The following is a 13,613-nucleotide window of genomic DNA, read 5'->3' as shown; positions in this document are numbered from 1 at the left end:
TGCCATGCCACTAGCTTGGTATGAAGCTGGGAAGACAGACTTGTGAATTATAAATACCCTAATCCCTATATCAATTATTTATGAACCCAGTGAGCCATTTCTTATGCTTCATGTCTCCACAGAGAAAGGAGTAATAAGAATAAATGGTCCAACAAGTCTACAGAATCCAATGAGAAATTTCTGATATTCAAGAATACAGCCTACCCCATCCCTACACACAAACAGATTTTAACGTGATTCAGTAAACTGGAAAGGAAACTTACTTTCCCCCATGCAAAAAATACTTGAGTAAAAAATAAAAAAAAAAATCAGTCCTTTAGGGGATGTTTGCAGTGACAATGAATGATTAATAAATTACCTGTCTCCTAGAGAAGAAATAAACATGAAAAATTAATTAGAGTGTTCCAGTGTTTAGGGGAAATGGAAAGAGGAAAACTGTAGTCAAAAGAAAAATTATTTCACCTTACTTTCAAGATCACATTGACAGAGCTTGGAAATGATACATTAAAAATAAGTTTTTGACAGCATCTCTCTGCTTCAAACATAAGAATGCCACAACAGAACAGACTCATTCACACTCTTCTATGGATGAATTTCAGTGCTTCACAAAAGCTCACTACTATTTTAAGGTAAGCTCTTGCTAAATTCATTACCCGAAAAAAACCATACCCTTGAAATTATAAGCTCTACCACATTTTTTTCTTTCATTTGGGAATCTGAGATGTATGAGTAGGCATGTTATAGAATGCTGGGCCAAAGGAAACTCCCCTTGGTTAGGAGAAACACTGGAAAGAAAAGATAAACCTCATAAATGGGAGAATAATTCAATGATAGAACAAAATAGTAAGATAATAATAAATATGGTAATAATAATAATTATAATTGCAATGGTAAGTGGAGAGTAGAGAGAGTTACAAACACAAGAGAAAAAAGGGATGCATGACACAGCTGCTCACCATGCAGCATATCCCCAAACAGCAGCCAGACCCCTCACAGGTAACTCTACCAATTTGCATACTGGGAATGATCTTCTCTGGTGTGGAACATCCCTTTGGCCAGTTTGTGACAGCTTATCTGGCCTCATTCCCTCCCAGCACTGAGTGCAGTTCCTCAGAGCAAAATTTGAGACACTAAGTGCTTTACTTAGGATAAACACTACTTAGCAAGAGCCAAAACATATTTTTGCCATAAATTCAAAAAATAGTTCTGTACAGCTACTAGGGAGAAAATTTGCCATGTCACAGCAAAAACCAGAACAGAAGTGCTATCCCAGATAAGACAGGTTAACCCACTGTACTAAATTTTTTGGCACTTTCTTGTCTCACAATTGCTTTAGCAAATACACTTTGCTTTGTAGAGGCTAGACCCACACAGACAAAGTACAGACACACACTGGTATTCCCAGTAGAATCCTGATATTTGCTTTTCTTCTTCTGCATGCTAACTGTGGTTCTCTCACACTTTACCTTTCCAAGCACAGGGTGTTCTCCGTAAGTAATAATCCTCCTAAACAGAATTAAAGAATTTTTGGGGTTGGAAGGGACCTTAAAGATCACTTAGTTCCAACTCCCCTGCCATGGGCAAGGACACCTTTCATAAGACCAGGTTGTTCAAAGCCCCATGCAACCTGGCCTTGAGCACTTCCAGGGATGGAGCACCCACAGACTCTCCGGGCAGCCTGTGCCAGTGCCTCACCATAAAGAATTTCTTCCCAATATCGAATCCAAACCTATTCTCTTGAAGGTTGAAACTATTCCACTGGTCATTACATGCTCTTGTAAGTCATCCCTCTTCATATTTCTTGTAGGCTCCCTTCAGGCACTGGAAGGCCACAATTAGGTTACTTCCAAGCCTTCTGTTATCCAGATTGAACAACCCCAATTCTTTCAGCCTTTCCTCACAGGAGAGGTGCCCAATCCTTCTAATTGCCGTGGGGGCCCTCCATTGAACTCACTCCAACAGTTCAACATCTGTCCCATTATGTGGACCCTGAAGCAGGATGCAGCACTGCAGGTGAGGTCTCACAAGACCAGAATAGAGGGGCAAAATCACCTCCCTTTGCCCTGCTGGCCACGCTGCTTCAAATGCAGTCCAGGTTATGGCTGGCTTTCTGGCTGCCAGAGAATACAGGACAGAGAATACAGAATACAGCTTCATGTTCAGAAACTCACATGTTAAACAGGAAAAACTGATGAAGAAACAATGAGACTCAATTCCTATGAGCATTTTCATCCTTAACTCTGCATTGAGAATAGTTCACGCTCTACCACTTTCTCCCTTACACCTTGCCTCCTACTATTCTTTATTAGACTCTCCTCTTATAAACAGTAACCATATTCAGCCTGAGAAAGTTGATTCTATTTGGAATTTGGACCTCTAAAAGCAAAAACATTATTTTCTATTACCCTTTTGTTATTCACACAGGTTTTATACACATACTCTGCTGCAATCATTATCACATAAACTCCATAAAGGACCAGTATTTACCAATACAGTGATATTTATATTTTCATTTATGCAGACTTTGTAATTGAAAAAAAAAAAATACAGCCTACCCACAGTGTTTATTCTACTTGTAGAATAACTGTAGGATCTAGGCAAGTAAATATTTTATTTTCAATGGTAATTTTTTCAGCATTCCTTTGTGATACGGGTGGGGAAAGAAAGAAAAATCTCCCGAAGTAACAACTTTTGTTTTTTCCTCAAAATTAATGATTTCTGTTTGGAGTCTCAACAGGTACTCCACCCCCATTCTACCTCATACAAGCTCAGGCACAGCTAGCCACATTGCTATTAGCCATCAGAGTGCTAGTCCATGCTGAAGAATCCCTTTCCTGACTCAGTTTCCTGACAAGTCATGCTGAGAAAACTTCACCTCCCTTTCTACCAAGTCCAAGATGCTTCAAAAATCTGTTCAGACATTAGAGAATCAAAAAACTGTTTACGTTTTGGAAATGTTTTATGAATGCTTTTGTTTTGGTCATTTTGTGTTCTTTCATTACTTCAACTATTTAATTTTAAAAATCCTTAGTAGAAATTTTCTTAATTAATAAAGAAAGGGGAGTTGTGGAGGCTGGTGAGCCGACAGGACCCATAATGTCTCACTGCTTTAAGCAAATTGTTTGTATCCTGCTGGCTCTTCCCACCTTGTTCCTTCCCTGCACCCTCAACGATGCTCTACCCCTCCCCTAAGCTGTCCTATATAAACTTTGTATCAACCACACAAATCGAATGTACTCTCACATGTGCATCTCACTATATGAGCCTAACTGGCTGCCCCAAATTCCCATGCACCTCATGCTGCAGAAATCCTGACATTTATCTAAGACAGACTATATCCATCACCAGGTCTCAGTAGGATCTGCCCTGCTGTTCAGTACTAACTGGAACTCAGTCTGTTTCTATGTTGTTCAACAAAAAAAACAAAGGAACATTTGAATCTCAAAGCCATCATAATTCAAATCAAATTTCCCTGTTACCTCATGGGTTCTTCTTTTAATTTGGCAGACACATTAATTGGCAGCCCCAGTGCAGCAGATTGTTTAACCAATTTTTACAGATTTTAAGATACAAACATATTTGACTTTCAAATTAGTTTGGGGCTTGCAAGTTTTTCTCTCCCTGCTTTATTCTGACAATTGATAACAAATGGGTCATTAAAATGAACTGCATCAAAACTTGGAGGTCATTTTCCAAGGGATATCCCTGAGCTTGGAAATAGTATTCATGCTCCTAGACAAACAGCTCAGTGTTCTGTGGAAGGAATAAGGGTTACCTCAATTATTTTCTAGAGGCTGATTTAGATGCTGAATTGTTGAGAAAAGTTAGTTTGATTACTTTATGCTTCTTAGCAGAATACAGCAAACTTGACCCACAAAAAAGGGACACCAAACTGGGAATCTTTTCTTGTTTGCAAAATAACAAAGAAGTACTCACAGTTTTCTGAAATTTCACAGAATTGCAGAATGGTTGAAGCTGGAAGATATCTCTGGAGGTCATCTGGTGCAAACCCATGCTTAGGCAGGACCACCTAGAGCAGGCTGTCCAGAACTATGTGCAGGCAGGATTTGATTATGACTAAAGATAAAGACTCCACAACCTCTCTTGGCAATCTGTGCCAGTGCTCTGTCAACCTTAGGGTAAAAAGCACTTTTTCTTCATGTTCAGAGGAAACCTCTTGTGTTTAATTGAAAAGATCTCATCTCAGTTCTTTCCAGGAATGGTGCCTGGCATCAAACTTTGGATGTGCCTGCTGCTATGGATGTCTGGGGAGCAGGCTCATGGCTGGACCTGGTCATCATCACCAGACATGTCCTGCTCACCTTACTGGGCTACTGTGGAACTGTGGACTTCATGGCAAGATCCTGTGCCCATCAGTCATGCTGTTATTTGACTTCCCTCTTTCCATTTGTTACTGGATTTTACTGCCCTATCTCTCAGCTGAATGACACGGTAATAACAAAAGGCTGTGGAACTCACAGAGTAGGAAAAAGCCAAATACTCACACAGTGAAGGAATCAGGGGGAGCTGAGACTCTCCTCAGGTCAGCAGACTGCACTTTATGGATACTATAAGGCAGCAGGAAATGAGTGGCCAGGAGAAAAACGGCACATGGTGAGGACAGACAAGAAAAAAAGGTGAGAGAGAGAGAGAGAGAGAGAGAGTGGAAGAGAAGACAAAGACACACAACATTTAAACAGAAACAAAAGGAATGTGTGACATAAAAGCTGAATGAAGTGACATGCAAATCTCTGAGATCACACTGGGAAGCCAAGAGCAACCGAAGACATGCAAATGGAGAAAATCACTGCTATGAGGCACACAGGAGGTTTCCAAAGATACAAGTGAGGACCAGTGACAAGCTAGGCACACAAGTATGCAAGGAAGACAAGGCACCCCCGAATTTCTTCCACAGGCACTGAAAAATTTCAGAGCAACAGACTTTGGAATCAGGTCCAGAAATGCAAACAAACAACAAAGATGAGATCCAGACGGATGGAATTATCTCCAAGGGTTGACCATGTCTAATTACTGTTTAAGAAAAAAAAGCCTTACTAGAGATTTTGTATCCACAATGACAAATTCCTCTTTTCATTCTTCTTTCTCATACCTTAGGGAAACTTGAATTTTATATGTAGTGACTCCCAATATTAATTCACCTTTAGTGTTTTTACTCAAATTATCCCTCTCTTTATCTTGAATGCATCAAATAAGTTTTATCTAAAAGCTCTTCCCTCTTCTTTCTCTTTCATTATGCAGGATGCTCTTCCTCAACCCAAATTAAAAGTCAGTGAGAGCGAAATACGTTTTGCAACTCAGAGTGTGTTAATTAACTGAAGCTTAATGGGCAATATACTGTACAGGAATATCTAATCAGAAAATTATTCCTGGAAAAGCTGAACCACAGTTCCTCTTTTGATTCCCCACAATTTTTGGTATCGCTCACAACAACCACGTTCTTTGCTCAGTCACATAAAACCAAGCTATGTGTTGTCTTTTTCACATGCTATCATGATCAATAGTGGAGAACAGGAATGAGAACTTAGCCAACAAGTGTTTCAAGGAGAAAAAAAACAAACACCCACAGAAAAAAGACAATCGGGGCAAAAAATTACAGAAACAATGTAAAACTTCTTCAAATTAATTATTTTTCTACTCATTCCCACTTCTTACGTAGCAATAATATCAAAGCTGACAATAATAACAACTCTGCATTTCTGTGACCAAGTTAATTGTCTAATTGCTTTCCTGGCAAGGAGCTCAATAAGGGCTGTCTAGTAATTAAGGACAGCTCCAGACCCACTGATTTATCTCACACATCTACATTCAAATTATAGTCATTAAAAAACCCCTAATCTATCATGTTCAATCCAATAGAAGGCTCTCTGGGAGATTCCAACAGAACAAGGAGTTATAGCCTAGAGATCAAGTTAAGAAAAATAGAAAAATATATTAAATTACAAATTTCTTCACTTGTGCAATACTGCCAATCAGCATCATATTGAATGAACTTCTTACAATACTAATATGCTTTGTAGATTTTAGCCTTTAACAAGTCATTTGCTTTTTATCACATTAGAAGATTCAAGTCCTCCCTCCTTCCTTTTCAACACCTCAGAGTGAAGTACATACACAGATACATACAGAAATAGATGTAAATATATACACATACAGTTTCTGATATATGAAGCTAAGACTAGAGTTCCTGATAAATCATTTGCATTTTCCCAATACACAGATCTGCAGAAAAATACCTCAGCCAAATCAAAGGACTCTAACAGCAATTTAGTGTCCCATGACACATTTAAATCAAGCTAAACCACAAACAATATCTGCTTGACAATTGGCATATGCTACAAATCTGCATTTCCCTGCCACGGTTTAAAATGAGATCTAAAAATGCAAACCTAACCATGCTAATTATCAGTTTGAAATACCATGAATTCTTTTTTTAAATTTGCATTAGTCTCCTTCCATATAGAAAAGATGTCCCAAGATTATCCTTTGCTTTATTCTAGCTTTCCCTGATGACTGAGGCCTTGAGGTTGGGTGAAATTGGGTACTGCTGCTCATAGTCAAAATCCTGCTATCTCTGCCTAAGAAAGATGAGTATACCTTATGTATTTTCCAGGCAAATAGAAATTGCACATTAAAGAAATGGGCTTCTACTGCAAGCATTAGTCTCAGTAAGAGAACAGAGTGCTAAATTGAACAAGAACATGCTGAAAGCAACCAGGGTGGCTTTGATTACATTAATAGATTGAGAGCCAGGGGACGACAAAAAACTCTTAAGGACTGGAGTCAAAGTTTGAAGTAAAGCAGTATCTTTCTCTAGATATACAGCTGTGAGAGGGACAACTTTCAAGATAGCTGAAGAGAAAAGGTGTGCCTAAGACCTTGCCCTTTTTTTCCAATTATATGGGTTAGTCTACTGAAAGGTGTTACATCTCTTCACAGAACTTGCTTCACCATTACAATTGCAACTGCAAAATTCCCCACCAATTTCCCCAGAAATATTAAAGCTTTGGTGCATGAGTGTTTGAATTAAATGTGGATCCTTAATAATTTTAGGCCTTTAGTTTGATTAGGTCCTTAATAATTTTAGGCCATTATCTTTGGGTAAGGGACAGACTGTTTTGCTTTGCATTGAGAATATTTGATGAGAAAGAGTGAAGTCCCTTGCATTACTCATTTTAGGAGTAATAAAAACTTATACAAGGATTACAATAATACCTTCTACAAAATAATATAAATAATTTTATTGAATGGCCAATGAAAATTTGACTACTTAGGTTTCTTCTGATTAAAATATATGCAGTTCTTGCAAAGAAAGTTGAACCATGAAGAGGAATGTTAGCCCTGTGTTGCCCTCTTCACAAGCTACTGGTTTCCAATCTTTTTAGCTTTTCTCTAGTCATATTTAAAACACTCATTTCTTATTTGAGTTTCTGTACTGGAGAAGGATTTCCTACAAAGTACAAACAATTCTTTCAGGACATTCAAATCTTTCTCCACAAACTTGGCCAGGCAGCATGTGCTCACAACAGAGACTGAAATATGTCCTGATTAGTTCTTGATTGTGGCAATTTCTTATGGGGTCTTCAACATAGCTTAAAAAGCAGTTCAATAAAGCTGAAAAATTAAATAAAAAAAACTTCAAGGGGAAATGGCATACATATGTCAGAAGCCAAGGGGCACACTGCCAAGCTTGCAGAAACCTCTTTAAACAAACAAACAAGCAAATAAATAAATAAATAAATAACAGAAAGATACACCACCAGTCTAAAAGCAAGACAGGGGTAATTCAGAAGATAAAGAGTAAAAGAAAGTCAGATAAGTATTTACAACAGAGTGAAAAGGGACTTCAGAAGATGTGTTGTTTTCTCTTTTAATTTATTTTTCGAATGTGCTGCAAGTCGTCCAGTACATGCAAAATCCAAGATGGAATATGCTGCCCCACATGGGCCTCCTGCTGTTAGGACATGCACATATGCAACTCACTCATTCAGCAAAGGCATAGACGTTCTCCTCTTGCTTTTCTGCACCATGTTGGCTTGGTTCCTCAGGGAGATGCGGATGAGGGAGGGAGCCAGCCGACAGGGTTCACCATCCACTTGCATGGGGATTGACTTGTACGTCAGCAGCGTCACCTCCCGGCACTGGTGCAGCCGCTCTCCGTGACCACCCACCTGCAGGGCAGCCTGCAAAGCACAAACACAGAACACAGACAAACAAAAAGCAGCAAAAGGACAACACACCAGGCAAAGAAAAGAAAAGGTACCTCAGAACAGAGATAGCTGAGGCAGCTAGTCTATTCAAAATGGCTCTTTGCTGACAGCATCCATTATACAGTACTCCATACCTAAGCTATTCCAAAAGAGCACAATGAAAGTGTTTTCACCCCAAAATTGCAAAGAAATACTCAAAATTTAATAAAGAAAGTGGTGGGGAACAAGCAGATGTCTAATCACATGCATTATAGGACTCATCATTTACATATATGCACATGTGCATACAAATTAATAACTGTGTTCATTCTTAAAGCTTTCAATTTGTTTTGGTTGGTTTGGTTTTACAATACAGTAATGCTAATAATTATTTGCTCTTTAAAACAACATCCCTAATTAGATACATCTGTGAGACAGAAAAATTATTTCCCCTTCCTGAACAGAATAGTCCTTAATGTGAATTAGATAAATTTAAATTTTTTATTATGAAAGCTTACATATCAAGTCAGCCTCAACATTAGACAGGATGAAAAGAGCAAGCAGAAGGACATTTTTACAACAATTAAATATCATGCTTAAGAATTCATTTCAAAGAAACTAAGTAAGGAAGACAATGAGCAGATCCTTCAAGCTCTAGGCAGACATGTTTGGGCAGAAATAATTTTTTTTAATGACTATGACTATTATGTGACAAGTAACTCATGTCTCAGATGCAGAAAAAAATCTCATATTAATGCAATGCCAATATAGAACAGCCTAAACACAAGTCAAGGCCTGTGCACTTAATATTATGGACCAATTGACAATATTATCAATAATGTAATAATGCTATTAATAAAGTAGTTCTTTCTCTCAGTTTCACAGACCCACTTAGGTACAACAAGCACATCTGAGAGACATAAAAGGCAAATCGGGATTATATCTATATAATCTAGGGTTAAAATTGTTCTGCAGTATCACAACCAAAGCGCATCTGTAGACCCTCAGTTCTCCATTAGGCTTTCTTTAAAGAGAATCAGCAGCTCAAAGGCTCCTACTTCTTAATTTCAGCCCCAACTGAAAATCTTGGTAGCTTTTGAGATCTGTCTAGCCACTTTCATTGACTAGAACTGTGTTAGTGGCCAATACTCCACTAAAAAAAAAATCTCTTCTGACTCAAAACTGTCAGTTTGTACATGCTAAAGAGAATTTTGACTTTTTAGAGAGTTTAAAGAGAGATTAATTTTGAAGAGTATTTTCAAAAGCATGCCCTAAACTCTTTATATTTATTCCACAAGATCTATTAAGCTAATAAACAAAATTTTTCTTGTTAGTTATTTCCCTAATCCATTAGACCCATAGGAAAAAAAAAAAAAAAAAAATCCAGGAAAGTATCCTTAACCCAGACAAACTCTTAAAGAAAAGATTGACCAAGATTGCCTTTTGCTTACTTTGAAGATTAGATTTGCCTGAGTTTCTCTTTGGGGAAACAAGCACCATTATCGTGGGTATTTACTGAAAGTGACTGAGGGCAGGTCACACAACAAACAAGGGAGTTTAGCTAAAACAGGCTTATCCACCTTTGTTCTCAACTAGCTTACATGAGACTGCAGCAACAAAGGACTACAGGTATGGAGATAAGTGTGCTATAAAAACTTGCCCAGAAGTCCAGATGTGGGCCTGCTGCTGTCCACACTAAGCCCAAGATGCAGTGCCTTAGGTAGGCTGGTGCTAGCATGAGGATAATTGCCAGTTCTGCCTGCATTTAACCACCCCCTGAGGACACTGTCACAGTGCCTGATCACTGCCTTAGCAGCACACCAGGGTACTTACAGCCAGATTGTTTTTATGGTAACTCAGTTTTAATTCCCTTTAAGGACAGCATTGAAAGAAAGTGCACTGACAAAACTGTTAGCTGAATTTCCTTTTCTTAGCAGAATAAAAAGGAGAGATAAAATTCATGCAAGAAATGCTAAAAAAGTTTTCCTTAGCTATTACTAAAGTTTCACAAGATTTTTGGCGAGCGTACAGAAACCGTATGTGTATATAACTTTAGATAATAACTCATATTTATACACCAGACATACCTAAAAATAGACTTTAATGCCATAGATTGAAACATAGAAACGGTAAAAAGAAAAAGAAGTGTTTATGTGATCATAGAACACTCCCACAGTAAAATCATGACTTCATGCTCTTATCATACCGTTCTTACTGTATTAATCTTGCCATTTAACTTTGGAGCACTGCACATGCAAATCAGCCATATTTTGCAAGTAATACTTTTTGTTATTAAGTAACTCTTATTAGTAAAGAACAGTTTGGCTCTGCCATTTAACAGCAGAGCATGCTGCAGCTTTATCTGACTATGGGGAAAGACATTTATCCTTCAGTAACAAGAAATATTTTGCACTGTGCAGTGCTGCCCAGGTGGCTGACTCAGCCTGCCAGCAGCCCATGCACTCACCAGCGAGGCCATGGTGAACCCAATGACTTCAATGTAGCCATCGTCATGACGCTGGGGCTCAAAGTCTCTGTGGTCACTGGGGTTCCCCCAGGGCATTGTACCAGCACAATACCTACAGAGAGAGGTTTGGAGAGCGAGTTGGAGAAAGCAGCTTGTCCCAATGGGTCCTGACTAGCAGCCTTTGAGTCTCTTCTTTTTGCTCCCAAGCTGATACAACACACTCAGATGTATTCACCATAAACTTTATCAGGTTCCTCTCTGAGAGGAAAATGGGGAGACACCAGGAAATAGGTCACAGAGCAGCAGGAGTCTTTTCTGCCTATATGCTTTGGTTCCTGCTGGTGAGCTGTTGAGCCATAAAGCTGTTTTGCCCCTCTTTCCTCTCTCCCTGCCAGGTCAGCAGTTCTAACAGCAAAAATAATGCAAACATTGCACATTTGAGGAGGCAGGGAGACATAACAGACACGAACAGGTACAGCTGTGGCATCTCTCTTTTCTACCATCAAAGAATAGATGCAAAAGTGATCTAAAAGTGATAGAAGAGGGAACTTTGAAGAGGTGACAACACGTAGAAGCTTGCAGTGCAGGGCTCAAAGGATTAAGTGCTTGGGAATGCCTGTGGAGCAAAGTAGGAGGCTGTCTAAAGCAATGGTCTCCAAAGTGGTGTACATGCAAGAAAAATCCACATCTGACAAGACAATTAGAGTGTATGGAGAAAAACATTACTTTTACTTTCAATAAGAAATCAAATATTAAAAACAGACATTAAAATAAGTATTTGTTTAATCATTATGACATTATTTCTTAATTCATATTTGTGCATGCTTTATACTGCTTGTAATACTAGTATAAAGGTACATGTATATAATTTATAAATATACATCTATTGGGGCGGTGCTTAAAAGCTTTTTATTGATAGAAATGCACAATTAAATTAAGTTTGGAGACTACTGTTCTAGAGATCAACAACTTTTGATAATTCAGCTATATTTTTATTAAGGACATATTGTAACATGTTAACAACTCTGACTTCTTCCAGCAGTTTGCTATTCCTTAACTGGTAAAATATTTATCCTTCCCCTCTCTCCATTTCTGTCCCCTTCTACTCCTTTCCCTTTTGTTTGCACTTTGATTCTAATTAAGCAAAAGACCCCATATCTGTCCCTTTACTACCCTGTGTGCAGGTTTGATGTACTGCTTTTCAAAGTGTGTTTGCTAAGCATTTCTACTGTATGAGGCTATTCAACTTTTGAAAGAATGGTTTTGCTGCACCCTGAACTCTGATGCCATTCTGCACAGCTCGTTAACAGCATTACAAGCAGCCAGCTCTCAACAAAATAGCTCAGAGGCAAAATGCTTCCTGCACATTCACCCAGCCTAGCACAATTGGTAGGTGTCTTTTGAAAAGAATTGTTATTTTTTTGTATAACTTCCAGAATCTGTCTTGAGCTTACCTGGGTATGTTTAAAAACACTATACACTGGAACTTCAGCTCCTGGATCTTTGGAGTCAGGTCTGTACCATCACACTACAAAGCCAAAGTGACAGAGCACAGAGAAATTGCTGAATGGAGCCACAGACAAGAGAAGTGTTGCTGCTTTGTAACAACTTTCCCAAGACTTTCCTTGGAATGTGTTGCAAATGTCATGCTCAAAACTGAAAAGTAACAGAGCCATTAAACTCTCATCTCACTGTGCCTCCCAAACCTCCACCTCCACCCCCTTCCCACAATACTATGACACAATTTTTTATACTTACCACAACTTTAACATGCTTGGATAAATCCCTTGAACTTCTTTGCAGAAAGTCTGTAAAGGCTGCCTGCAACAGAAATAAGTGAAGAAATTTCCAACACTGCCTCTCCTTTTCTTTCCCTCAGTTCTTATCCATCCACAGAGCTAATTACCAAAATGCCATCCTTTGGTCAAACTTACTCTCTCAGAATACTTCATTTGATTTTATTGTTTGAAATTGTGATACTTCTCCTTTTGAGATCTTAACTGAAAAAAAGGCTTTGGAAACCCAAGGGCAATGGTGTCCCGGACCATTAAACACAAATTCTTGCTCACATACTTGTTTCCATGTTTAAGGCACATGGGCACGGTGGATGTCATCATCCAGAAATACATTATATGTCATTGATAATCAAACTGCTGTTTGCTCTTAATGGATTTAGAATAAAGTGCTGTCCATTTGCCTCCTGAATGCACAAATGGGTAATTATATGTGCATATTCACCTATCATTAATCACTCCAAATATCTGATTTGTGCCCTGCATGACCCTACATCCAAGACTGTTCCTCAAAGCTACAAACATACAGGCCAAATCTTTGGGAGTTCCTCTGGGAAAGTCAGTATCAATGCCTTTCCCAAACCCTGAAAAAAGCAGAGCAGGGTCTTGAGAAGCTTTTGAGCCAGGTGCAGAGGGATCAAGATATGATCAGGACTGTGTCCAAAGGAGTGGCACTTTTCTCACCTGCCCAGCTCTGTATAACAAAAGTACCACAGGCTCTTCTCTACAGAGACCTACAGTGTGTGGCACTGGCAGAAACAGCATGTGTGCACTTGAAATTGTGACAGGCAGAATGAACAGGCAGGAGCTCCTGATGTGAGAAAGTGAAGGGGAAGGCAATCAATAAGACATTCAAGAAACTAAGCTAATATCATTCTGTAAGACAAATCTGTACTTACCCCTGCATAAAACATTTTATTTCTAAATCGGCTGTTGAATTTCTCTGGATTTGCTTCTGTGAAAGGATGAAAAATAAAAGTATTAACACCCTAATAAAACAAGTAGACTTCATTATACCTTTACATTCCCTGTCACCACTACAGTGCTTTCAGTGTATCACTCATAGAAAATATTAACATTTTCCCTGTGAGAGTCACCTATCTGTGCTTTCTCTGCTATCAGATTTCCAGCATGGATATTGAATCC

General features: G+C 38.7%; 1 protein-coding gene across 4 annotated transcripts in view; it reads right to left on the bottom strand.

The window, feature by feature from the left end:
• Positions 1–13,613, bottom strand: part of DGKI (diacylglycerol kinase iota) — a 198,815-nt gene that overhangs the window by 69,867 nt on the left and 115,335 nt on the right. For all 4 annotated transcript variants that reach the window (XM_079305072.1, XM_079305073.1, XM_079305075.1 and 1 more), the window contains exons 16-20: positions 13,367–13,422; positions 12,433–12,495; positions 12,129–12,202; positions 10,675–10,786; positions 8,002–8,201 (exon numbers count right to left, since the gene is read on the bottom strand). In XM_079305072.1, the coding sequence (XP_079161198.1) occupies positions 8,002–8,201; positions 10,675–10,786; positions 12,129–12,202; positions 12,433–12,495; positions 13,367–13,422 (505 nt within the window). The remainder of the gene's footprint in view (positions 1–8,001; positions 8,202–10,674; positions 10,787–12,128; positions 12,203–12,432; positions 12,496–13,366; positions 13,423–13,613) is intronic.

Source organism: Erithacus rubecula (genome assembly GCF_903797595.1).
Source record: "Erithacus rubecula genome assembly, chromosome: 4".
NCBI classification, from domain to species: domain Eukaryota; kingdom Metazoa; phylum Chordata; class Aves; order Passeriformes; family Muscicapidae; genus Erithacus; species Erithacus rubecula.
Note: the sequence above shows the minus strand (reverse complement) of the source record. Positions and strands in the feature narration are given on the sequence as shown.